Source organism: Trachypithecus francoisi, unplaced genomic scaffold (genome assembly GCF_009764315.1).
Source record: "Trachypithecus francoisi isolate TF-2019V2 unplaced genomic scaffold, Tfra_2.0 Lachesis_group2, whole genome shotgun sequence".
Taxonomy (NCBI): domain Eukaryota; kingdom Metazoa; phylum Chordata; class Mammalia; order Primates; family Cercopithecidae; genus Trachypithecus; species Trachypithecus francoisi.
In genome coordinates this window covers 154,791,744-154,818,092 of record NW_022681465.1, presented here as the reverse complement: position 1 = coordinate 154,818,092, position 26,349 = coordinate 154,791,744, and the positions used below count along the sequence as shown (strand labels likewise).

The following is a 26,349-nucleotide window of genomic DNA, read 5'->3' as shown; positions in this document are numbered from 1 at the left end:
GCATGGAAGGATGGATAAACACAGAGGAAAACAGTGACAAGGCCATCTTAGAATAGCACCTGGCACAGACTAAGTCATAATAAATGCCAGCTGTTATTATTGCTAGAGCAAAGATTAGTGAGCTGGAGTCACCCACCACCAGCTCAGATAACCAAGCATGAGGGCCTGAGACATAATCCCTTGTGGCAAGATTCGAAGTCTCCAGGAGACAAGCCTGGCATTGGTATCCCCAAAAAGGGGAGAAATTACTGGATTTAAAGTAAAAAATCACATCCAAGTCCCACATATCAGACACATTCAGATTTGAAATAATCACTAGTTTTACTTTAAATGCAACATAAACTAAATGACCCAATAAAATGTTTGTTTTTAGAAATTAAACAAGCTTTCTCCCCAGTCCCTAGTAGATCTGAACAGAAAAAGAAATTTGCACTCAGTAAAAGTTCCACCAAAATAAGGTAGGCCACAAATCTAAAGGATTTTAAAATTGGTATATATTAGTAAGATTTTCTATTTATCAATAAACTACTATGTTTCCAAGCAGAGAGTTAGGTCTCTCATATCTAGACTGTATTTTTTAAATGGAACTTTGTATTCACCACCACCCCCAACCCAAATTTGACTAAGACCAAAGTTCAATACCATATTCCTGACTATTCTAAAAATAATAACAATAAGGAAGATAGGGGTAGGGGGGCAGGCAACAAGCTTTCAGATGTGAAAGAACAATTCTTACCCAGAGAGCTTCATAAAAGGGGTAGAAAGAACTAACCCCTACCATTACTCCACACCAGCCCTCCCTGCTCCCCTCATCTGTATGAGAAGAAAACCAAAGGGAGAAGGTGGTGGTCACCAGCCTTTGGGGACATGCAAGGTTTACCAGGTTTTCCCACTGAGGTGTGTTCCCAATTCAACTGCCACATAAGGGTATATGAGATAGGAGAACTGCTCAAAAACTGGAGCACCAGCAAGAAGAGAAGACTTGTTTCCCCACTTGGGCCTTTTCTCAGGTAGCGAGCTTGCTTATCTGTCCTGTGACTAATTGAACAGAGAATAGGGAATTCAAGCAGTCTAGCCAAATTGAGAGAAGAGGCAGCATTAGGGAAGTCTCTGTCCCCATGGGTTAGGGGAGCAAGGAATGAGAGTTTAGGGAGCATCATAAACAGCAGCTCAGCTGGAGCCACTGCATGCATATCTACCCATGAGGACCACCTACAGGTGAGAGGACTTTGGTAGCATAAGGCTGCAGGATAGATCCCCGGGAGGGGATGCCCTTGGGACAGTATTAATACCACTGGCCAAGCATGTGACTTCTCCACCTCCTAGGCACATGACAGCATCACCTTTAACTGGCCCATTGATGGGGGGGTCTGTCCATGTGACCTACCTTGCTCTCAAAAATGGCATCTCCTCTAAGAAGATGCACTGAATTGCTAATGCAAGGCCCCAGAGCACACTCTTCCTCCTGCACAGTGATTGTGAATGCACGGAGATGGAGCCTTCATCAGCCTAGTATCCTCGGACAACGCAGATCAGAGCCCCTACCAATCTATGAGAGATGTGTAGCATGAGAAGAAATAAACCTTTGTTATTTTAAGCAAAAGTGTGATTAATATGGAGTTATTGGTTACCACAGCATAATTTAACCCATCCTCACCGATAAAAGCGGAATAGGAAGGAAGAGGTTGACCTAGATTCAAACTACTGCAAGTAGGCAAGTCCCCTGCCTGGCCCTCTAGAGGGCATACCTTGATGACAAGCCTGGGAGGAAAAAGGTTAAATAATCAATCAGACATTCATCCCCACTCAGACTCCTCAAGCCACAAGTCAAGACTGTGCAGGGGAAGAGGAAGAGAAAACCTCAAATCTGATGTAAGATGGAAGTTGTAAACTCAACTGGACTTAGTTTTAAAGCTAAAAATAATAGAAAATGACGCAATCTGCCAAGATGTTATTAAGGGAAAGCAGCAATTAAAAATAAACAAAACTGCCTCGTGTTTATTTCCCAAGCTGAAATTCTTCAATACGCTGGCTGCCCATACATGTTTGGTAAACAAGGACATGTGTTTATGACTGGTCTTAGAAAGCTGCAGCTGTTCATGTTGCTCTCCTTCACACACACACACACTCATTCACTCGTATTACTGAAATAATTTCCAAAAGACAATCAATATTGCCCCAAGACAATCAGTTCTAATCAGCTCTACCGACTGTGACATGCTAATCCTATTATGTGGCCTTCCTGCTTCTTTTGGACATAGAATTGTTTTGCTCTGCACAGAGAGGGTACACCCACTGGGAAAGAGAGATTAGGATGCCTGAAAATAATGTGTCCAAGAAAAGTAAGTGGATTAGAGCCCAACTATCATTACTGAGAGGATGGGCACTGAACGGCCAAATGGCCCATGAGTGTGACAGGGAGGAGACTAATTAAGATGTCAAGCTTCCCCAACTTCTCCCCCACTCCATATCACCCACCCCATGCCCTCTAAAGAACCGTTTTATCTATTTCTAGCCTGGAAGTCAGGAGGGTAGAAGAGCACCTAAGAAGCCAGGGGAAAGTGGGAAGTATTTAACCATGAGAGGCAAATACCTCCTGGCTAAGGAGAAGAGTTTTATGCTGTTGTCATAAAAGAGACTCCTGAGCACACAAAGGGACCAAAAGAATGAGGAGGGAAGAGGAAGATAGAGCTTTGGAGAACCTTCACTGTGGATTATGATTTTGAGTATTCTTTAATATTTTTTACTTGAAGTAAAAACTGAAACTCCTCTTGAATTCCTTTGGCTGGTGGATGTGCATCTGTGAATGGAACTTTAAGCAAAGCCCTGGCTGTGTGAGGCTCTGGGGTTTATTTGGGTAACAGATTCTCCACGTCATTCTCCCCCTTGCCCTCTTCCTCTGATACTTCTCCAAAAGGCATTTCACAATTCAGAGCAGATGCCTTCTCTCTGCAAGCCTCTCTGACCTCTCCACTGGGATCGTATGACCCTCCCTGAGGCTCACCTGATGTCCTATGCTTCCCCTCACATCAACTTGTATTACAACTATTTACCTGTTTATCCAAGTATAGTCTTAGCTCCTTAGAGCCAAGATTTAGTCTTGAATTTCATACCCCCGGCCTGGTACCATGCCTAGCACACAAGTATTCAGTAATGAAGACAATCTAGCATCTCTCAAACTCAAAATTTTACTAAATCAAAAATATGGGAAGAAAATGATTATCTGCTTCCATTGTCCCATAAAACACAAACTGCGTTTCTTGCCTATGCATCAACATCTGTATTATTTCTGCAGAAGCTCAACCATTCTGCTGGTCAGTCTTACATGCGTTTCACATAAACACTAACTCTGTAGTGGGGAAGGGAATGGAGAAATATTTTAAAGCTATAACAAGTATCTTAAAAGGTTACTCCAGAAGATTCCCTGGAGTGTCAAGGTCCCTTGTCGGATGACGAGTCATGGAGTAGCAATGTCAGCTACAGGTCTGTGTGAGCACCTCAAAGGATGGGGTCCTGCCAAGCTGCAGTAAGGGAGCAGACTATGGCTATGACATTACAGGTTTTCTTCTCTGTCTTCCATTCCCCCTAAAGTATGCCAAAGAGCTCAGTAGGCCTTTGGACTTTTCAACTCAAGACTGGAAAGGAGAAAGATACACTTTAGCTTAGAATTGCTCAGGAGTTATACTGGCAGGAAGTTAATATTTAAAGGGAAATGGGCCTTTCAGACTGGACCCAAAAGACTTTTTCTCCCATACTCCTATCTATGCCTAAGACATCTGACCTTTACCTGGCAAGTGACTGGCCAGGCAGAGATAGCAACCCAGGCTGGACATCAGGGATAGAAATTGGGAGGATTTGGAGAGGGATACAGAATAAAGGGCAGGGGAGGGAAGGGGAAACTGTAGAAAATGCCCAAGGGAACTCTCTCTGCCAGTCATGGGATGGGCCACATGGTACATACACCACATAATGCTGGACTAAGACTTCACATCCATGAGCAGCAGCTGTAGAAACATCCAAATAGAGCAGAGGCATTTGTTCCCTATCTCCACTATCCTATGGACTTGATGTGAACTCACAGATGACTTGAACCAGAAGTAAAGACGTGATCAGACATCCTCCGAGAGGCTGGTGGGCTTGATCACTTTGTTATGGACCATGTCCCCTTTCCCACCCCAAGGCAGAGATACTAGAATTATACAGGGAAAGAGAAGACGCTCCCCCAGCACAGCCTCAAATGTATATTGACCATCTAGAGAGGCTTCTAGATGCCACAATACAGGAGCCAAGGCCTGGAACACAAGAGTTCACAATCCAGGTGTGCCTCAACCTGACCAAATGGGAACCAGGGTGAGGAACATGCTCCCCAGTACCTAGCCATGTGGCACTGGCTGTCACTGCTATAGAATTCAGAGAACCAGGTCACTAAAATTTGCCATGCAGCAGATGCAAAAGCAGCAAGCTGTGAACAAGGATCATATTGTTGGAAATAACAGATACTACCCAAGATGTGCGCAGAAACAAGAATCAAGGGAGAATACCCAGCCCATCCATCTGGAGACTGTCAGTTCTCTTGGAGAACAGCAATATTTTTATGCTGCATTTTCCTAATCCTCAGAGTAACAAAATCAAATGGGCTCTCTGATTCACAGTGCAGCCAATTTACTGTAACTCATAGGTAAATAAACAACATCTCCCAGTGGCCATTTATCTTGGCAAAAATAATAAAAACCACATAGTCTTTATTATACCTGATTGGATGTAATAATCTGTCAAACTTCCTTGAGATATAAAAAGTAATGTATTTAGGCCGGGCACGGTGACTCACACCCATAATCCCAGCACTTTGGAAGGCCAAGGCGGGCAGACCACCTGAAGTCAGGAGCTTGACACCAGACTGGCTAACATGGTGAAACTCTGTCTCCACTAAAAATACAAAAATCAGTCAGGTGTAGTGGTGGGCACCTGTAATCCCAGCTACTCAGGAGGCTGGGACAAAAGAATCATTGAACCTGGAAGGCGGACGCTTCAGTGAGCCAAGATCACGCCATTGCACTCCAGCCTGGACAACAAGAGCGAGACTCCATCTCAAAAACAAAAATAAAAGATAAAAAATAATGTATTTGTTCAGTTAGCCCTCCCTTCTCTTGGCTCTGGAAAAGTCAAAACGTCACAAACAAGAGAAGCCCTGTGCCGCAGAACGTAAGCTCCATAAGGGCAGGGAATGTTGTCTGTTTTGTTCAGAGCTGTGTCCCAGATCCTAGGATAGTACCTGGCACATGTATTTCTCAAATGAACAACACTCTTACCTGCATCGACCTGGACTATATCTCACATTAAAAAAATAATTGTAAAAGGAGCAACCATATCTCTAGGCCAGTATTTCTCAGCCTTGACCCTAGTGACAATTTATTTTGGGTTGGAGGGAGGCTGCCCTATTCATTGTAGGCTGTTTAGCAGCACCCGTGGTTTCTACTCACTAGATGCTAGTGGCACACTCTCCAACCAGTATGGCACCAAAAATGTCTCCAGACAGGGCCAAAAGTCTTCTAGCGGCAAAATCTCCTGGCTAGGAATCACTGCCCTAGGCCTGCAGAGAGGTCCCAAAGAGCTGATACAGACTGAGAGAACGGTTGTGTCTTCTGTCTCATTCATGATGTTGAGACAGCACCTGGGGAAACCCTTCTCCCTGCCTGCTCTCTGAGGTGAGTGCACCAGACAAGCCTGCAGTGGGAAGAAAACCTGGGTAATAAAAATCAAGCAGATGTCTTGAACACAAATGAAGACTGAGATGCGGGCCCAAGCCTTGTCTGTACTCGACAGGAAAAACCACTTTACCACCGTGGTGGGAACGGACTTGGGTTTTAATGATCTCCTCTCACCCTCATCCATCACCAGGGCATTGAAACATCTATACATTGCACCAGGAGCAGGGCATCCGTCAGCAGCAATTTCACTTAAAATCCAGCTTGGAGCATCTGCTCCTGCTCCTAATTAGGAACAAGGCTGGGATTCATTAATATCCCCACAACCAGTTCAAAGGGCTCTTCAGAGAATAGGCCCTGCAAAGCATTCCCAAGGCCAGGCACAAGCATGAGGAAGGGCAGCAGCTTCTGCTCCCCAGCTCTGGGTGAGCTGTGGGCTCTCACACCTGTTTCCCTAACAAAACTCAAGTGGAATCAGAAAATCATTCCTCCCAATCGGGACTCTGATGATCATGCATCACCTTACCTGTGCTGATTTAGTACTTGCACATAACCTGGCATGCCATGTTTCCATCAAATTCTTCTTCTTTACCAAAATTCACTGATGCCCACGGCTGGAAAGGTTGCAATAAAACACACATTCTACAGTTCCAGGGGTAGAATCAGTACCACATGATAACACACATCAACGCCCTTTAAAATACACATGCCGGCACACCGAGCATTGCTACTTCTGGAAATATACCAAAAGGAAATCATTGTAAATGTAGAAAGACTCATCTAACCAAAAATATTCATCACACAATTATTTAGAATAAGGAAAAAATAGAAACAATCAATTGCCTACCATCAGATACCTTAGTTTAGTATATTGTAGCATCTACACTCACTGGACTCAAAAACACCATTAAAATGTCATTTACAAAGAATAGCACCATACTAAAATGTTTATGTTGTGTTGTTACATGAAAAAAGATAGCACCAAATCATATAAGCAGCATGATATTAACCATGAAAATAAAAACTTAAGTATTCAAAAGTCTACTCGAGGCAAATAGACCCTTCCTAAAAAGTGTTCAAGGTGAGTGCATTTTGGAGGGAAGTAATTTCACTTTTCTGTATCTTTTAACTTCTTTTTTAAAAATTATCTATTTCTTGAAATTGGGAAAAGAACATTGTAAAGTCAAAAGAATAATGGAAGACCCACCATTACAGCACAAATATATCCCTTCTATATTCTTTCTATACTAGGGTATCTTTGTCCCTAGCACTTAAAACCAACCATTGTATCTTCAACTGTGTTGCTTTTCTCCCTCAACTGGAACATAATTTTCATAAGGGTAGGCAAATGTCTGACACGTAGTTGATACATTTTTGTTGAATTGGATGTATGAGCTAGATTATAGGATTTCTCTTTTTAATTTCTCAATCAGTAAAACAAAAGATGTTGCTCCCAGTGAACCTTCACATATGAATGAAAGATAAATTGCCACAACCACTTTGGAAAACTAGTTAACTGCATCTCCTTAAGTTAAGCACTCGCCTATCTTAATGGTGACCAGTGGATTCCCACACCTAGGTGTGTACCTGAGAAAAATGTGTACATGGGTTCACCAAAAGACATGCTTCAGACAGCGCTATTATGTAATAAGCAAAAACTGGAAACTAACTGCCCTTCAACAATATATTGTTATATAACAATGTAACAAATATATTTCAACAAAATAAATTGTGGAATATTTATACAGCAATGAAAAAATTAAAAAAAAAAAAACAAAAAAAAGTATAACAAATTTAATGTTGGAAAAAAAAGAAGCCAGACATTTAAAAGTACATACTTATTCCATTTATACAAGTAAGAAAACGGTCAAAACACATCTATGGTGTTAAAAGTCAGTGACCGCTAGGGGCATGAAATAGTCTTCGAAGATGCTGGTAATATTCTGTTTCCTGATCTGGTTGTTTGGGTGTGTTCACTTTGAGAAACTGCATCAAGTGGGACATTTATAATGTGCACCTTTTGATCTCGGTATGCTGTGCTCCAATAAAACACACTCCCTACCAATCCAGGGCTGCTAAGGGTAGGGTGTGTTTTCCATAATTCTCTCTCCATTCACTACAGCCCTCGACCAACAGCCCTGACAAGGCTAAATTCACCACACTTCAGCATATATGCACACACAAGTTCTGTCTTATCTGAACTCTCCACCTTGATTGTACAGGCCAGCACCTTCAGGTTGGCCTGTTGGCAGTGCCTGCACTCATAAAATTAGGTAAAATGACAGAGGTTGCCCATGTATGCCAAGAAGAGCTGAGGCAAGCTGGAGTGACCTGAACACCAGAAAGATTCAGAGACAGGGCCCTGGATCACAAGGACAATGCCTCTGGAAGCCCCGCTTGCCAGAACGGCTCTGGGCCATTTGCAGAACAGGCCCTTTTCTTTGCAGAAAAATTCCCAACAGGTTTCCTTGACTTCCAAGCACCTCTTTCTCTTCACTTTGTCGCAAATAGAAAGCCTGCAGCCTGACCAGGGGACAGGAATCATGTTTGTTTCCCCTCTGCTACATCCTAAGTGCATAGCACAGTGCCTGGTACATGGTAGCCTGGTCAATAAGTATCTTTCGTATGAATGCATGAATAAACAAAACCTACTGAATCAGTGCACCAGGATCTGGTTTCTAAAAAGGCAAATATCTAGGACCTGGATGGCCACGGAAAGAAACAAAATATTCCAAAAAACACATGAAAAGGTCTTTCTGGTATAGGAATTTTTAAACCAACAATTCTGGCATGTAAAAACCTCACAATTTCTCTAAAAGTAAATACAGTATTATTTTATCTTTGCTATGGATAGCATTTGACTGTCTTATTCATTGGAAGTGATACAGGCCTCATTCCAGGTGGCTGGACAAAGGCTTCAGACCAGGTCCAGAGTCATGACAAGGCTGGCTGACTCAGATGGGAAGTGAGGCCTTGGCCAGATGAAAGTGCTGATACCAGCCAACCACGTCCACAGAAGTCACAGGGAATCATCATGTCCAATAAGCATGAAAAGATCCAGAAATTCCCCATATTCCCCTAACAGTGTAACAATGGAAAGGCCCCCAAATAGCCACATAAGTCTATCCAACAGATTTAACTATTTTATTCCTCTTGGCAATATTTTTTTTTTATCAATTTTAGGTGCCATGAATTTACTATTAATTAAAGGAAATTCAAGAAGCTGGGGTAAAGAACATTTGAGAGTTTGTTCAGTGGGAATAGAATGACTTCAGAATGAGGAATACTGCCAAGTCTGGTTGACGCTCATAAATTTTCTAAACTTTGATGAGTCTTTTTTTTTTGGGTGGGCGGGGGAGGGAAGTGGATGCCTTCTGATCTTTCAAAAAATAAAAAAAATGGCCAACCAAGAAAAGAATTGACTATACCAAAAAGAGAGTATCAGGTAATGTCACCATCCAGCCCCTGTGTCTCAGACTCCCTCTGTGGTTCCAACTATCAGTATCTGCATCTCAGTGCCCAAGAGTAAACATTCTTTATTACATCCACCATTCCTTGTTTGTTACATACCCTTAACACCACTTCAGTTTCAATACTATTTTCACTATAAACTAAAACCAATGTCAGAGTCAATTTCCTTCATTTCATCTGTCCAGAAAACACATCAGTTGTGTTAGAGAAGATATAGCCAGAGTTAGCTAGAATCAGGCCTTTTGGAGACAAATATGCTGAGATGATCCCCTGCAATTCTGTCATGTAGAAGGTCCTACATCAGTTCCACTGTGCTCATGTTTACAAGCATCCCTGGGCCCTGGCAGCCAATCAGGACCCAAATGTTACTCCATTCCAGGAAAACCTCATGACAATAGTTGTTGCTGAGGCCTATGTAGAGTCACATATTAGAAAACAAGACCATTTTTTCTGATGTGAATGGTAGCCCTGTTGGCATAAGGGGAAAATACTGCACTCATATTAATTTATTGCAAGTCTTCAAAATAAAATGCTCATTTTGTCTAAAATGTTATTATTCATTGCAGCTAAATGGTGTTGGCTATTTGGGATGAATAACAATTCTCTAGGATTTTCCTAAAAATACAGTCTGAGAACTACCTATATCAGAATCACCTGGACTGGGCCGAGAACAGTGGCTCATGCCGGTAACCCCAGCACTTTGAGAGGCCAAGGCGGGCAGATCACTTGAGGTCAGGAGTTTGAGACCAGCCTGGCCAATGCGGCGAAACCCTGTCTCTACTAAAAATACAAAAATTAGTTGGGCATGGTGGTGCACGACTGTAGTCCCAGCTACTCGGGAGTCTGAGGCAGGAGAATCACTTGTACCCAGCCAGCGGAGGCTGCAGTGAGCTGAGATTGCGCCACTGCACTCCAGCCTGGGAGACAGAGCAAGATTCTGTTTCAAAAAAAAAGAATCACCTGGACTGCTTATTTAAAATGGAGGTTCCTGGGTGTCACCTTTGACCTGCTAAAGACTATGCTCTGGACTAGGAGGATGAAATCTGCATTTTAAATATACCCTGACAGTGATTTCTCAAGACTGTAAAGATGTTAGTCTGAGAATGCCACTCTAACAGACCGCTCTGGGCATCTTTTCTCTTTGCCTTGGCCAGGCCTCTCAGAATTCAGTTAGAGTGTGACTCCATCTGCATGGCAGGACAGAACAAGTACAGCTGAAATAGAAAGTGGAGGCCTCTGCTCTCTGCCTGTTTGTTTTCTCCATGTTTTATTTGTGCAAAGATTGCCTGGAACACCTGCAGTAACTTCTGCTTCCCTGCTCCAATCACAGGTGCCAACGGACTTTACCCACCCACCACATAATTCTGCTGGGGAATGTTGACGGTGCCCTCTGGATTGTGATGTGTCCCAGATCACACAGGAAGGGTTTGGGAAGCATTACAAATCCTTGTATAATATGTCCTCCCTTCCTCCCTTTCCCCAGAGAAAAGTTTGTTTTTAAGGATCAAGTGAGAGGGTATATTTTCATAAAACCATGAGAAAAGCTACCCAATCAAGTTAACTTGGATCCTAGCAATACCCTTCTAAAGGAACCTCCAATAATTCACATCACCAATCTGTGAATGCATCTTTCATCTTCCCCAAAAAGAAACCATTATCCTCATGTCTGTCATAGGAACGCTGGGGGGACTCAGACCCAAAGGCAAGAAGGTACACATGCTATCCACACACTCCCCATGTGGTGCTGAAGTAACCACACGTGTGTCCATCTCTGCCGCTACGCTGATCCACCAGTGTGGATGTCTTGCTTTTCATCTTTAACCTCAAAGTGACAGTGGAGGGGAGGAGGGAAAGGAGAAGCCCCATGTCTCATTTTTAAAATATAAACTCCACAGATCACCACTCTGTCCAAGAAACACTATGGTCCTCTTCCTTCTAAACAGCAGTGGGAACTTAGGAGCTCTAAAGCCCAGGACACTTGACCACACAGGGAAGGAGAAACTTCCAGACTACGGACACCAGACGAGTAGGAAGGATTAAGTGGGGGACCAGGGTTATAGATGTTTATACAATAGAGACGGCTGTAGAAGATGGCAGTGTGAGGCACAAAGAGGGGAGGAAAAGAACAGGCCATTCTTCCAAGTACTTGGGCCATCTGTGAGCCTCACTTTTTGCAGTTGACTCATTCCACTGCCCCCAAATGTGTGTTAAGTTGAAAATGTGTGAAGTGTGCTTTAAAATACACTAGGAGAAAGCTTGCTACTTAAGGGAACCTTAGGGCCAAGACATCTGATGAAAACACATCAAGGTCTTTCCCACCTCAAGGCCTTTGGACCCGCTCTTCCCATGGCCTCTCCTGGGCTGGTTCACTGCCATCCTCCTGCAGGGCTCAGCTTCAATGTCCTTCCCAGGGAAGCAGTCTCCAGCCGAAAAGGTTAATGGGTTCCTCCTCCCGCTTTCCATGACATATTCTGAGAGCATTGGCGCCTCTGCCTTGTAGCGCTTTTCTCCAAGGAATCTAAATGATTATTTTGTGCTTATTTGTCTACCACACTAGACCATAAACACCAGGAAGGTATAAACATGTCTATCTTCTTCACCCAGCACCTAGCAGAGGCCTGGCACATAGCTGGCTTTTGAAGAATATTTGTGTGACAACAAATTACCCTACCTGCATTAACTGTTATCGCTGGGTTTCTCCTAAGCCACAACCAACCTGCTTGGGCTGTAGTGAATGACAGACCTTCTGACAACCTGTAATGATCTGGAATGGAAGAACTGGGTCTTTGGAGAGAAGGATCAAAAGTCTGGCTAATCCTACTAGTAGTATTCTTTGGTTGTAATGCCAAATCTGGAGCTTGGGGACTGCCTGAGTGCCAAGAAGCATGTGCTAGACCCTGCAAGAACTTCCCCAAGTATAGTGATGCCAATGTGATGCAAAATCAAGACCAAATTATGGGCACCAGATGCACAGAGGGTGCTGACAACGCCACAGTAATGCACAGGCTGGTTGGATCATTTGTCTCAAAATGGATCCCATCCCCTGGTGCCCATAAAGCCTGCCTAGGACCACTCTGGCAGGACAAGATGAGGTTTCTACCTCTCAAGACGAGCTGGAGGCAACTGACTCAGAACTTAACATTGAAGTGACACCAAGTAGTGCTTGGTTGCATAACGGAGCTCCTAGGGGCACCCTTCGTGTAACTCGGATTTCAGGCACAGTTGCGTACAAACCCCCTCCCGGATACTTCATGATGAGAGTTGCCAGTTTCGGGGAGGAGGTCCAGCAAGAACGTGAAATATGATAGCAAGATCTTCTGTGCCAGGAGCTACAACTGGAAAATAACAAAGAATGGGCCATATGGAACCTTACACAGCCTTCCAGACTGGCAAGAAATGGAGTGAAGACAGGCTCAGGATCATGGAACTAACTCCCCCAACATGTTTCTAAGAGACAGAAAGCAGTATCTAGAGCTGAGTGCCAACAACTCACACTCACAAGCCAGACAAGAAGCTCCCTTAAATTAAATGATTATAGATCATTATGAATTAAAATAGATACACCAGCCACTCAAAGATCACAAGCACCTACTTTGTGCCACGTGCTTACCCAGTCCTCCACCAGAGCCTCACGATGCAAGTATCACCATTCCAGTTTTACAGAAGAGGAAACTGATGCCCTAGCCAAAGACCTAAGCTTGATCTCAGGTTAAGAGTGGGCACTTACTTCTTGCTCAGCAAAAGAAACTATCATCAGAGTGAACAGGCAACCTACAGAATGGGAGAAAATTTTTGCAACCTACTCATCTGACAAAGGGCTAATATCCAGAATCTACAAAGAACTCAAACAAATATACAAGAAAAAACAAACAACCCCATCAAAAAGTGGGCAAAGGATATGAATAGACATTTCTCAAAGAAGACATTCATACAGCCAACAGACACATGAAAAAATGCTCATCATCACTCGCCATCAGAGAAATGCAAATCAAAACCACAATGAGATACCATCTCACACCAGTTAGAATGGCAATCATTAAGAAGTCAGGAAACAACAGGTGTTGGAGAGGATGTGGAGAAATAGGAACACTTTTACACTGTTGGTGGGATTGTAAACTAGCTCAACCATTATGGAAAACAGTATGGCAATTCCTCAAGGATCTAGAACTAGATGTACCATGACCCAGCCATCCCACTACTGGGTATATACCCAAAGGATTATAAATTATTCTACTACAAAGACATGCACACGTATGTTTATTGCGGCACTATTCACAATAGCAAAGACTTGGAATCAACCAAATGTCCATCTGTGACAGACTGGATTAAGAAAATGTGGCACATATACACCATGGAATACTATGCAGCCATAAAAAAGGATGAGTTTGAGTCCTTTGTAGGGACATGGATGCAGCTGGAACCATCATTCTTAGCAAACTATCACAAGAACAGAAAACCAACACCGCATGTTCTCACTCATAGGTGGGAACTGAACAATGAGATCACTTGGACTCGGGAAGGGGAACATCACACACTGGGGCCCATCACGGGGAGGGGGGAAGGGGGAGGGATTGCATTGGGGAGTTATACATGATATAAATGATGAATTGATGGGTGCTGACGAGTTGATGGGTGCAGCACACCAACATGGCATAAGTGTACATATGTAACAAACCTGCACGTTATGCACATGTACCCTAGAACTTAAAGTATAATAAAAAAAAAAAAATGAAAAAAAAAAAAAAAGAGTGGGCACTTACACCACAACATGACTCAGTCTCAAAGAGCTTTTCACGGAATCAGAGATTGTGCTGGAATTGCGAGGGGGGTTGCATTTCCCTGCTGGGTTCCCTCTGCCTCTCAACAGCACTGCATTTGTTAGTATCCATCATCATTGTCAATTACTAATAGAGTGAGACATACACATTCAAAGCTAGTATGACTCACTCTGCCATGATAGCCCTGTGCAGTGAACCCCTCCACTTGCCAGAGGTGTGGAAAGTTCTGGCCTGGGACAGTGCACTCAGCCATTCATTTGTTCCAACACTCAATGAGCAGCTTTCTGAGTGGGGCTCTGTGGTAAAGGTGTGAGGACACCAAGCTATATACGATGGTGTATCTTAAAAGGCATTACAAAGGGGTGAGGTCCTGACTTAGAGATAGGAGTTAGACTAAAAAACACTTTTTCAATGTGTAACCCTGAGAATTTCCACCTCTCAAACACTATAAACAAATGTGCCTAGTATGCTCGTAAAAGCTTTCCTTCCTCAGGTTCATCCAAGAGGTTTGCTCAGGAGGCAATTCAAGTCAACAAAATGCTTATTGGCCACCTGCTGTGTGTGAGGCATGATAAGACTTAGGTTCTTCAGGAGGCATCCAACTAATAAATAAGCTAAAATGTAGATATATACAACTATAAATCGAGGAATACGGCATAACAGCCCTATAGGAGTTGTTGACATTAATTAAAAGAATAGCCTCCACTTGCTGAGTATATATGACTCCAGGCATTGTGCTAAGAGCTTCACCTGCATTAACCAATTTACTCTTCATGCTAAACCCATAAGCTTGGTCAACACAGTGGACATCTGTTGACATCTGCCCAACAGGCATCCATTTCCCCTTGAGAAATTACCCTTCTACCATCCATCAACAGTGGGATCCAATGAAACCACCTCCGCCACTCTAGCCCTAGGCCCCAGCCCTGGGCATATAATCCAGTCTTGGACAATCAGCATACTCTACCAACTTAGCCAAAGTGAGTGACAGAGGAATGGGTGCCTAACACTGGGAAATCTGACAAGTCTCAGTTCTGGGACTACTGTTGGCACTATTGAGAACATGAAAACTATGATGATGCAGATTTACAGTTGCCATGAGCCACTACAGGGAACCAAACAGCCTGAGCACAAAACCAACATAAGAGCAGGGAGACAGAATAAGACACACACAAACCCCTAGTCCTATGATGTAACTTGAGCCCCTGGATCCAGCCTTAAATAAACCACAGCTTATTAGAATTTTTAGTTATACAACTGAATATGTTTTCTCTTCCATTTAAGCCAGCTTGGACCACATTTCAATCACTTGCAATCTAGAGTTTTACCAAAGGAATATTATCATCACTTCTTAACAAATGAAGAGTCAGAGGCTCAGAGACGATAAATAATCTGAAATTGTTTTAAGTTAAATGAACTGTGTAATTTTTTTGGGGGGGAGGGCACAATGAGAGTGTGCATGTAGACCAGAAACCTGCAAGAGTGCCAGCCTGCTCAGTTGCTTGGAGCATATCTTTTCTCTCCATCCACCAATGAAGGGTGGAGAGAGGCAAGTAGCCTTGCTGTGGCCCCTTCCCTTCGTGGTGAGTTTATTTCTTATTTACCTCTATGCAGACGGTGTAGCCCTTTGAAATTCCAGCTTTATCTAGAGGTCTATTAAACTCTTCACACTGGGCACTCTCTTACTCCTTGACAGTTCATTAAAATGGTGCATCTTACCATTGGTGGCATCTCACACTGAATGAAACATGATGGACAAATACTTGTAACCTTAAGTGAATTACATAATCTCTTACAGGAAATTTATTTTGTTTGTAACTATCTCACCTGGAGAGATAAGACCAAGTGTAAGTCTGGGTCTTATGAATTTTCCAAGGAACACAGGCAGTCACCTCACCACAGAAAGGTAAAATGAGTCATCCTGAATGTTCTTGTGTTTAGATATTTTGTTTGGTTTGAAACACATTATACTGAGTCAATCAATAAGAAATTACGATACATTATTTAATTACTAACATTATTTTGTCTCCTCAAGTAACAAAGTGATTGAGTGAATGATGAGGTCCCACTCCTCTAGGCAAGTATTATGGGTTCATTATCCATTTGGAGCCACTTCTTAGTTTTGAAACTGGCCTCATCAGAATATAGGAGAGCACTTATCCTCCCAGTGATACAGTCCGGCTGAAGTATCATGGAGAGGTGGGAAGGCCAACTGGGGCAAGGAGTTCTGCCATCTAAAAAGACGTAGCTTTTCTCTGGCAAGGGCACACTGAAGGTAAGGACAGAGAAGACATCAAGACTCTTACGCCTAACAACTTTTAAACTGTCCCTTTATAATGATCCCTGTGAAATAATTATTTCTATCAATGGCCAGCTAGTACAGAGGATTTAAGATAGTGGGTTCATTAAAGACAGTCAGGATCACAAACTCATTTAAGTCTCCTTGAACCTGTTTAATCAAAATGATTTTCTGCTACTCTCGATTATGGGCTGAGTTTCTGTGGTGACAGATTAATGACTGATCCACTAAGCCATACCACCTCTTTTGTCACCAGCCCCACTGACTGAGCCAGCCACTGTTTTATCAATAGGCTCCACTTGCCCTTGAAACTCATTATAGCTGATATGTTAAGATCAAATGAGCAGATCAGATGCTCGCTGCCACCCCAGCTCTGCTACAAAGACCACCAAATCCCACAGAGCATGTGCCAGAAGTAAAAAGAACAGAAGTTGGTCCTTCTGCTCTTCTTAGAATTACACACTCAGGTCACTCCACAGTAAGATAAATGCCAGCCAAGGCAACACTTCTGATTCTTCAGGCCCGCTAAAGGTAATTATCCTAAAGTTAAATGTCAGGGTTTCATGTGTGCAAAAGAAAGAAAATGTCATGTTTGGTGTAAGCAACAATATTATTTTAATCAAATCAGAAGCTCATTATTAGGAGAAGATAAGCTCTGACATGACCCCAACAGTACATCGTGTCCACCTGACTTCCCATCCCACTTTGTCTTAACCTAAGGTTATTCACGGATTGCCCTGATTCATAAAGCAGGAAAAACTTGCAATGTGCTATCAGTGGAGGCTTGCACCCCAAATCCACTCAGCTCCTGATTGGCTGTGGTACAGAGAGAGCCTAGAGTCAGATGGCATGGTTCCAGCCCCAGCTCCTCCACATCTCAGCTCTAATTTTGATCAAGAGACTTAACTTCCCAAAAAATAGGAAATGATAATAAGAGTACTTCTCTCATAGGACTGTTATGAATATTAAGTGAGATAATATATGGAAAGTACCTTAAACAGTGTCTGGCACACTCAGTCCTCCATAAATATTAGCTATTACCTATTTCTGCAACGTTTTAATCTTTCAGTTACAACCAGACTGTATTATGTTTCTAGAAAAAAAAATATTTTTAGAAGAAAACAGAATAAGAAGTCTATGACAGCATACCATACCATAAAGAATTTCCTCTAGCAGGCAAGAGGTTACATGAAAGAAGACATTACATGTATTTATCTTGTTCACTCCTATAACCCAATGCCTAGCCAATGGTAGATAAATATTTGTTGGAGTGCATGAATGTACAAATGAACAGAGGAAAATTTCCTTACAGTAATGGTCATGGAAAGCCAAAGTCAAATCAGATTCAGAAAAATTAGGAGAATGGTTGCGGCATCTTGATTCCTCAACCTCAAGCCGTGAAGGAGTTAAATGCATGTCGGCTAAAGATGGAAAATTATTGAACAACTTAATACAAACATCTGCTTCTTCATCACCTCCTTAACATTGTGTACAAAAATCCGGGCCTCTGCCTGGCCAAAACTTCCCAATAGCTCATGTTTATAAAAGAAGAATGACGAAACTAACAGACCACAAATACGTTTGGGGCAATCATCTGAATGTTGTTCTATTTGTCCTGGATCCGTAACTCCAGGGAATAAACCATGGAGTTGTTCTGAAGACTTCACTTCTAAAAATAAGGGGATAATAAGTATTTATATATCTAGAGCAATAGGACAGTTTTTAAGATAAGTAGAGGTTGCCAGGTCACCTCTGGCAATGTCACAGCACACCCAACAGTCAAGGGAGATGGAACACAAACCCCACTATCATATTCATTTCAAAGTTGACCCTGTAACAACAACCAAGGGTTACAATCAACTCTCTAACAACGGTCCTTAGTTTTCCATTTCCAAGGTTCAAAAATCACAAGTCAGGAGGAAGGCAACAAGTTCTCTTTCACAATGAGTTCCAAAAATTGACAAGCATCATAACAATAATTGTGGGACACAGCCTTTCAAAGTTATCAGCAGCTTCAACAAAACAACCAAAGAAATAGCAAAGAAGCTGGGGCTTTGTTGACCTCAAGCAAGGCTTGGCTTAATGAAAATGATTAGGCTGGCTGAGCAACTGCAAGACTAGCTCAGGCTTTATCAATTGCCCACTGAATAGTAGTTTTCTATAGAAAGCAAATTCTTACCCCCGTTCCCAGGCTCAGGCTTTGCGATTATTCCAGGGACTTGCCCTAAAAGTGTGTCTGGTCTGAGTTCTACAACACTTTAAAGAGGTTAATGACATTAAACTATGTCTGAGCCACTGTTAGTGTCAGGTGACTCCATACAGCATTTAAAATGGGTGATTATTGAAGATGTTTGGGATATTTTTTGAACATTTTTAGATGTTTTAATGGCATGCTGGATTAAATTATCATTTTTAAATATATGTTGCTAAAAATATTAGTGCAATGTCTAAAACTGCTCCAAAAACAAAAACAAAACAAAAAAATAGTGTATTGGGACATAAAAGCTTTTCTTTTTGTTATGTCTTGGACATTTTTACACTATCTAAAGGCAGTATTTCCTAAACATCATAATAATAACCTAGTATGTTTGCTTAAAATATGGATTCCCTGCACTCACCCCAGAAAGGTAAAGTCAGATTCTCCAGGGGAGAACCGTGGATGCTATAATTTAACAAGCACTTCAGGTGAGCTTCATCCTCAGTCAGGTTTGGAAACACACTGATCCAAAGATCTAAAAATGTCACCACCATCCATAAGAAAGATGGGAAATGAAGAGAAGCCCAATTTTTAAAAAATTAAAGCTAAGCAGGAATTCAGAATATCATGCTTATGATACACTGAGACTAGAAAATCTTGAACAGGCATGAAAGCATGGTAAACCTTTCCATAATCCAAACATCCAACAAGCACAAGTGTTTTCAACCCAATCCAGCTGCCAGGAGCACCAAGTCATCTCCAGAGGTGGCCCTGCACTTCTAATCCTGGCTCAATTCTTCCACCTCTAGCAAAGTCAAGCAACTGCCCTGCTCCTCAACTCTATCTAAAACATAACCATAGAAAAGTAAAAGCAAAACAAAACAAAAAGCAAAATTATCTCTGCCCCAGGTGAATCCTTCATGGTTTGGGCATCTTTTTCACCCACAGGCAAAGGTAATCAATGCAGGATTCTCAGATCTGAGCAGTTAAAGGAGCAGGTCAGGAATGGGGCAATGAATGGGAGGAATCTCACTGGTGTAGGGAAGGAAAGTGGGGGGCATATCTACTGCAAAAGTAAGACCCTAACAGTTATTATGTATCAATTAAAAATTTTAATGAAATTACAATTTTGATTGGGAGCCCCCAAAAACTGTGGCTATTCATTGAAAGTGTTTGAGGCCGGGCGCGATGGCTCAAGCCTGTAATCCCAGCACTTTGGGAGGCCGAGACGGGCGGATCACGAGGTCAGGAGATCGAGACCATCCTAGCTAACATGGTGAAACCCCGTCTCTACTAAAAAATACAAAAACTAGCCGGGCGAGGTGGCGGGCGCCTGTAGTCCCAGCTACTCGGGAGGCTGAGGCAGGAGAATGGCATAAACCCGGGAGGCAGAGCTTGCAGTGAGCTGAGATCCAGCCACTGCACTCCAGCCTGGGCGACAGAGCGAGACTCCGTCTCAAAAAAAAAAAAAAGAAAGTGTTTGAAATCCCCTTTCCAAGAGAAGCAGTCCAACATCAACTAGAAAGAGGAAGAGGAGGAACAGAGAGGAGAGTGATAAGCCCCCACACGAAGCTATGAGTGCATCTCCTCTGGATAGGGATCTGGAGAGGGTGCTCTTTAGAAAGTGTATGGAAACATCTGCGATTCATTCCATTTCTCAAATCCCCCGTCGCTGCAAGGCCTGCAGATACTGAGAGCAGAGCTTAGAGGAGTCCAGTGGAGGAAGTTGACCCCATACATATTCCACCTCAAAGAGTCTGTCAACCATGCCCCATGACATTAACAAGGGGGTCTGTGGTATAGGTCAAATGATCATCTTTTTTAAATACATGCTGCTAAAAATATTAATTTAACACCAAAACTGATCAGAAACAAAAAGAAACAGTGCATTTGAACATTAAAGCTTTTCCCTTTTTTACTGTTATGCCTTGGGCACTTTTACAATATTTAAGGCTTCTCAGAAACAGGAATTCCTAATATTAAGTACCATAAAATATGGTACTTCCAAGTCCCCTAGAAGGGGAAGGCCCTGGCCAGCTGGGGCAGTCCTTGAAGAAGCTGTCAGAGGCGCCCACAAAACAGAGGAGATGCCATCTGCTGGAAAGACTGCACCAGATGCCTCTTGCCGCACATCCCTGGGGCACACCTGGGGAGTGGCAGCCAGCCTTGGGGCAGAAACAGGCCGCAAGTGTGCTTCTGGGTGTCCGAGAGTAACTTTCTCCACTCCCAGGGCTCCCTCGAAAGAGCAATGCGCTGCCACCCAGGGTCCCTTTCAGGTCAGGGGACCAACTGCACAGGCTAGCTGTTCCTGTTTCAAGACTCCAATGGTCAAACCACTCCACCTTCCCTGTATTTTATCAAGCCCATTGCCATGACCGCCCTCTCTCCACACACACACAACACACACACACACCACACACACAGACATGCAACCCCTGACTCCCCCATAAATACCTGGGACCACTCCCAGAACCAACCTCTCCAGCAGGGATTCTCCTGACACACCCTAGAGATGGTCCACGCCACCGCTGCCCTGGGGAGGTCTTCTCGGGAGCTAGGCAAAGTCTACCATCACGGTTAGGAGAAGTCGGAAGCTCAGAGAACCTCTTTCTCCACAGCTGCTGGTGATCTGTGCAGTATTTTAGTGCAGTCACTTCCCGCAGCCCTACAAATGCACACACCTGGCCCACAGGTAACAGGTAAGCGCATGGAGCCTTCGAAGTTCTCTTTAAAGTTCCTTTCAGGCAAGACCGTGCCCAGGAAGCAGGGACCGACCAGCCCCCACGGGAGATGCCCACCTGCCCCCACACACACCAATCCCGTTCCAGGGGTCCCCTCCGAGAGGCTCCGCGCCCCCCAGGGCCGGGTGGCGCCGGTACTCACGTCTCGAAAGCGGTTCCAGTACTTGTCCCGGTCGTACTGGGAGACGGTGCTCAGCCACTGGTCATTGTCTAGGAAATTGCCGTGATTGGGGCCCGCGCCTCCGGCGAACGCGTCCAGGTGCCGGCTCTCGACTTGGAGGAAGCACCACGCCGCGGCGGCCGCCGCCAGCACCGCGATTGCCGGCATCTGTGGGGCAGGGCGCGCGGGGCGGTGAGCGGGGAGGGCGGGCGGCCGCGATCCCCGGGCACCCAGGCGTCCCAGCGCCCCAGCCCGGAGAAGGGGACCCCGCGGCGGGGACGGGCTGCGCTCGCGCACCTGGGACGCCTGTCGCGCCTCTAGACCCAGGGACCCCTATCACGAATGGGGGTCTAAGCTACGAACGAGGAGGCTGCGTCACGAATCCGAGGCTGCCGTCCAACTACAGGGGACCCCTCTCGCCTATTCTCCGAGTGTCCCACAGATGCTGCCTTCCTATCAGGGGCTTGGTACCCCTCCCCAGAAGCGGGGAGCCCGGGTCCGCAAGCCACACTCCCACAGACGGTGCACACAGCTTTGGGGCAGGGGAGGGAAGAACAGGGCTCCAGCAGCACCCGAGCTCCGGCAAGCGGGGTGGGGACTGCCAGCAGCTGGGGGGTTCCCGGCCACAGCTAAGGGAAAGGTCTCCCTCGCGCGCCCTGCGGTCTCGGGGGTAAGATGGGCACACGGAGGTAACCCCAGGCCCTGACTCTGCCAGCCCCCTAGGCGGCCGCGGGGAGGTCCCAACTACTCCAAGTTGGGGCGCGGGGTTCCGCTGGGCACGTACCTTGGGGCCGGCCCGGGTCCCCGCGTCCGAGTTGCTCGAGCTCCCGCGGCACGGTCGCCGGGAAGGCTGATCGCGGGCTCGCGTCCCTGCGCTCCTGCCACACGCCGCCGCCGCGCGTCTGGCCGCTTTGTGAGCCCGCAGAGCTGTGCTCCGCTCGCTCGCTGGCTCGGGCGCGGCGTCCGCGGGCGGAGGAGGCCGAGCGCGCGAGCCAAGTCTCTGGCGCCCCCTGGCGGCAGCGCGCTGCCTGCCCGACAGCCCGGCCGCCCCAGCCCGGAACGTGGTCATTCACATCTTAATACAGGGCTGAAATCAGCTTTCAGGCCCAGGCTGGTGCGAGACAGAAGAGGGGACTGAGGATATGAGGCCAAGACGCAGGCCAGCATGGAAGCATTCTCAAAAGGAAGGCCATCGGGTTATCTAGATCAAAATCACCTGGATGGAGAGAGAAGCGAGCGTCTTAAAAATGATTCCTGCCCTGCTGGCCCCACTTGCTGAGTCAGCATTCCTTAGGAAAACCTCCAAGTCTGCACTTTTAACGAGCTCCCCAGGCGTTTTTTATGCACAGCAAAGTTTGAGAACCACTGTCCTGCCATTCCCTGGATAAGTGAATATCTGCACTGCCCATCCCAAGTCATGCACCCACCTGCATCTCTGCACTCCCGTGCCCTATGCCATGCTTACCACAGTCCTGCCCCTTGAGAACCGGCCCCAGCACTAATATGTCGGGTTCCCCTAGGCGGGAGGGAGGGGAGAGAGGAAAAACAGATCAGGCTACAGGGACAGAACACTGAGAAGTGGGAGGTTGGTCCTGCCCCATCCCCCACCCCCTTTCCAAATACCCAACAATGTTTGGTGAAATAGGGCTGGAAGGGACTTAATGCCTTCCCCTGCCTGTATACAGGTGACACTGGCCTGTCACCTTTCTCTGTACAACTACACCCCATTCCCCAGACACCTGAGCGCTCTTTCAAAATAAGTCTGACCATCCCATCACCCTTCTCCCCTCAACACAAAATTCTTCACAATGCTTTCCTGATAAAGACCAATATTCTGGCCTGAGCCCCCAGGCCCTGCACGTCTGGACCCTCCCTCTCACCCCACTCTCTCCTTCTCAGACCTTCTGGACAGGCTGGCCCTGACCCCAGTGGAAATGGCCTCCCTCCACTCCTGGGTATTCACTTCTGCCTGGGCTTCTGTCCATACCCAGTCCCAGCACAAGTCTCATTAATTCTGCTCTCTGCTTATTCATCCTCACTTCTTCAGAGAGACTCTTGCTACGCCTGTGGACCAGGCCAGCACCCACAGTGACGCTGTCTTTGAGAACACAGTGCTTCTCTGGCTGTAAGCTCAATTGATATCACTTACTCTGTCTGCCTCCCCACCTGGCTAGAGCTCCTGAGGGCAGAGGCTATGTTTGTCTTGTTCACCACTTCTCCCAGTGCCCAGAGTACAAGCTCTTGACACACTGTTAATGCTCAGAAAATATTTGATAAATGAATGAATGATTTAATGAATGAATGCCACCCAACCATGTCTGGAACAACAACACGTCGCAGCCAGCATGCCAACAATAATTATGATGTGGTCAATAATAAGTTGTGCTACAAATAATTTGGTTACATGTAATAGTCGAATGTGTGGAAGTCAGCAGATCTGTGGTTTTCCCAACATTACTCTGACTGATTTGCATTCCTAGAAACTTTCTCAAAAGGGAGAAAAAGGAGTGGAGTCACAGCTACTATGTTGGGGACTGCACATCATCCACGGTTTATTTTATCATGGAATGCTGTGGGTGGGTGCATCAGAGTGGGAGAGAGGTTTAGAAATGATGAAGAGACTGTTTCTTATGTTCGTAGAAACCCAAGTAAGCAGCACTTCCCCATTTATCTGCCCAGTGTGATAGCAAAATCTCTCCAAGGAGTTGTCCCTAAATGTCACTTTTGCCTCCTCACCTCCAACTCATTCTTCAACCCACTCCAATCTGCCTTTCATCCTCACTAACTGAAATGACTTGTCACCATCAGCAGCCTCCTCCAAGTCACCAGACCCAGTGGGTACCCTCGATCCTCGCCAGTGTGGCCTCTGAGCAGTTTCTTTTGGCTCCCGTGGCTCTAACCCTCCTGGCTTTCCTGCTCCCCACCGTCATTGCTGCTGATATTCCAGGGTTTCCTGGGGCTCAGACCTATCCCTCTTCTCTTTCCCCCAAAACCCTTTCCCCAGGTGCCCAAGTCCATTCGTATGCTGAGATCCTCCAGATACGCTTCCAGCCCGGAAATTCCAATGACTTCCGACTGCACCTCCAGCTTCATACTTTACATCTCCTCAATGCCCCATGGGCACGTCAGACCTGTGACCAGGCCAAAACAGAAGTCTGGATTCCTCCATGCATCTGTGTTTTCCGTTCATCCCTGTTACAGTGAATGTATCCTCATCCACATGGCTGCTTAAGTCAGAACCCCGCAAGTCATCTCCAGTTCATCCATCTCCTCGCCCCTCACCTCCCATCCATCAGCAAGGGGGGTCCAGTCCACTTTCGAACATCCCCTGGAGCCACCCACTTCACCCCACTTCCACAGACACTCCAAAGTCCACAAGACCATCACTTTTCACCCGGAGAACTGTGGTGCTTCTTGGCTGGTTTCCTTGATTCTTTCCTTTCCCTTGCAACCCATCATCCACTCAGGTGAGAGCAATCTTTTCAAGAGAGCCTTTTCTTTTTAAAATTTTTGTGCATACATAGTAGGTGTTTGTATTTATGGGGTACAGGAGATGTTTGATATGGGCATGCAATGCATAACAATCACAGCACATAGAATTGGGTAACCATCCCCTCAAGCGTTTATCCTTTGTGTTACAAGCCATCTGATTACATTCTCTTAGTTATTTTTAAATGTACAATTAACTTATTGACTATAGTCACCCTGTTGTGCTATCACATACTATGTCTTATTCATTCTTTCTATTTTTTTGGACCCATTAACCATCCCTGCCTTCCCCGCAACCCTCCACTACCCTTCCCAGCTTCTGGTAACCATCCTTCTACTCTCTATGTCCATAAGTTCAATTATTTTGGTTTTTAGATCCCACAAATAAATGAGAACATGTGACATTTGTCTTTCCATGCCTGGCTTCTTTCACATGACATAATGATATCCAGTTCCATCCATGTTGTTGCAAATGACAGAATCTCATTCTTTTTATGACTGAATAGTACTCCATTGTATATATGTAGCAATCTTTTTAAAATAGAAATCACTCCCTTGCATAAAACCTTTCAATAGCTTGCCATGACAGTAAAACAAAAATTCACATTCCCTCCCATGACTCATAAAACTTTGCACCATCTGGTCCCTTACTTCTGCCCTTCATTCCCTAGATTCTAGCCACATTTCTTCTCATGGTCCTCAAACTTAGCAAGCTTGGGCCCCACAGGTCCTCTCTTCTGGCCAGACTCTCTGACCACAGTGTTCCTTTCCCTGCTCTTCACAAGGCAACTCCTTCTTAGCTGTCAGGCCTCACTCAAATGTCACCATCTCATTGAAGCCTTCCCTGACCACACCCTCTAAGACAGACACTTCCTTCCCAGCCACATCAGTATTCTCTCTTGTTGTATCTGATTGCTCAGTCCTTCAAGAGTGTTTTACTCCTTTGTTTATTATCTCTCTCTTCCTCAGTTTGAATATTAATTCCAAGAGGGCAAACACTGTCTTTTTCACTCCTGTATCCCCGGGCTAATCTCGGAACCTGGCATTCAGTGGGCCCTCAATAAATATTTATCCAGTGGTTCAATGAATGAAGCAAGTTCCACAACCCTTAATGCATCCTGAAGTATGAAAACTCCGTCTAGGGCCATTCCTTTGTCCTCCTTAAATTCCTTGTTCTGCAGATCCAAGTTCCACTTTCCTCAAGACCTGTCCCCAGTTTAATCAGAGGGCATCTGCTGTTAGTCAGGCTCCAACTTACAACTAGAATCTTCCCCATAACCATCCCCTGCATGGGAAGGGTGACCAAAGGAGCCCGGGCAGGTGTGGGCATGCTGGATCTGGCCTGAGCCAAGGAAGGACATAACCTTGGAGCAGGGGCAAGGAGGCTGGGAGCTGGAGACCTGCCATCAGCTCAGCCAGCACTCGAGGGGAGAAATGGCAGATTTATTCGGCCGCGGGAAGCACCTGGGACCAAAATCAATACTGAGCCTTGGGGCTGTATTTCTGTTT

The 26,349-nt window shown here is 45.0% G+C and overlaps 1 protein-coding gene across 2 annotated transcripts in view; it reads right to left on the bottom strand.

Annotated features, from left to right (window-relative positions):
* Positions 1 to 22,313, bottom strand: part of SPOCK1 (SPARC (osteonectin), cwcv and kazal like domains proteoglycan 1) — a 540,425-nt gene extending 518,112 nt beyond the window's left edge. For both annotated transcript variants that reach the window (XM_033181134.1, XM_033181135.1), the window contains exons 1-2: positions 22,136 to 22,313; positions 21,334 to 21,519 (exon numbers count right to left, since the gene is read on the bottom strand). In XM_033181134.1, the coding sequence (XP_033037025.1) occupies positions 21,334 to 21,519 (186 nt within the window). In that variant the 5' untranslated portion in view covers positions 22,136 to 22,313. The remainder of the gene's footprint in view (positions 1 to 21,333; positions 21,520 to 22,135) is intronic.
* Positions 22,314 to 26,349: the final 4,036 nt, after the last annotated feature.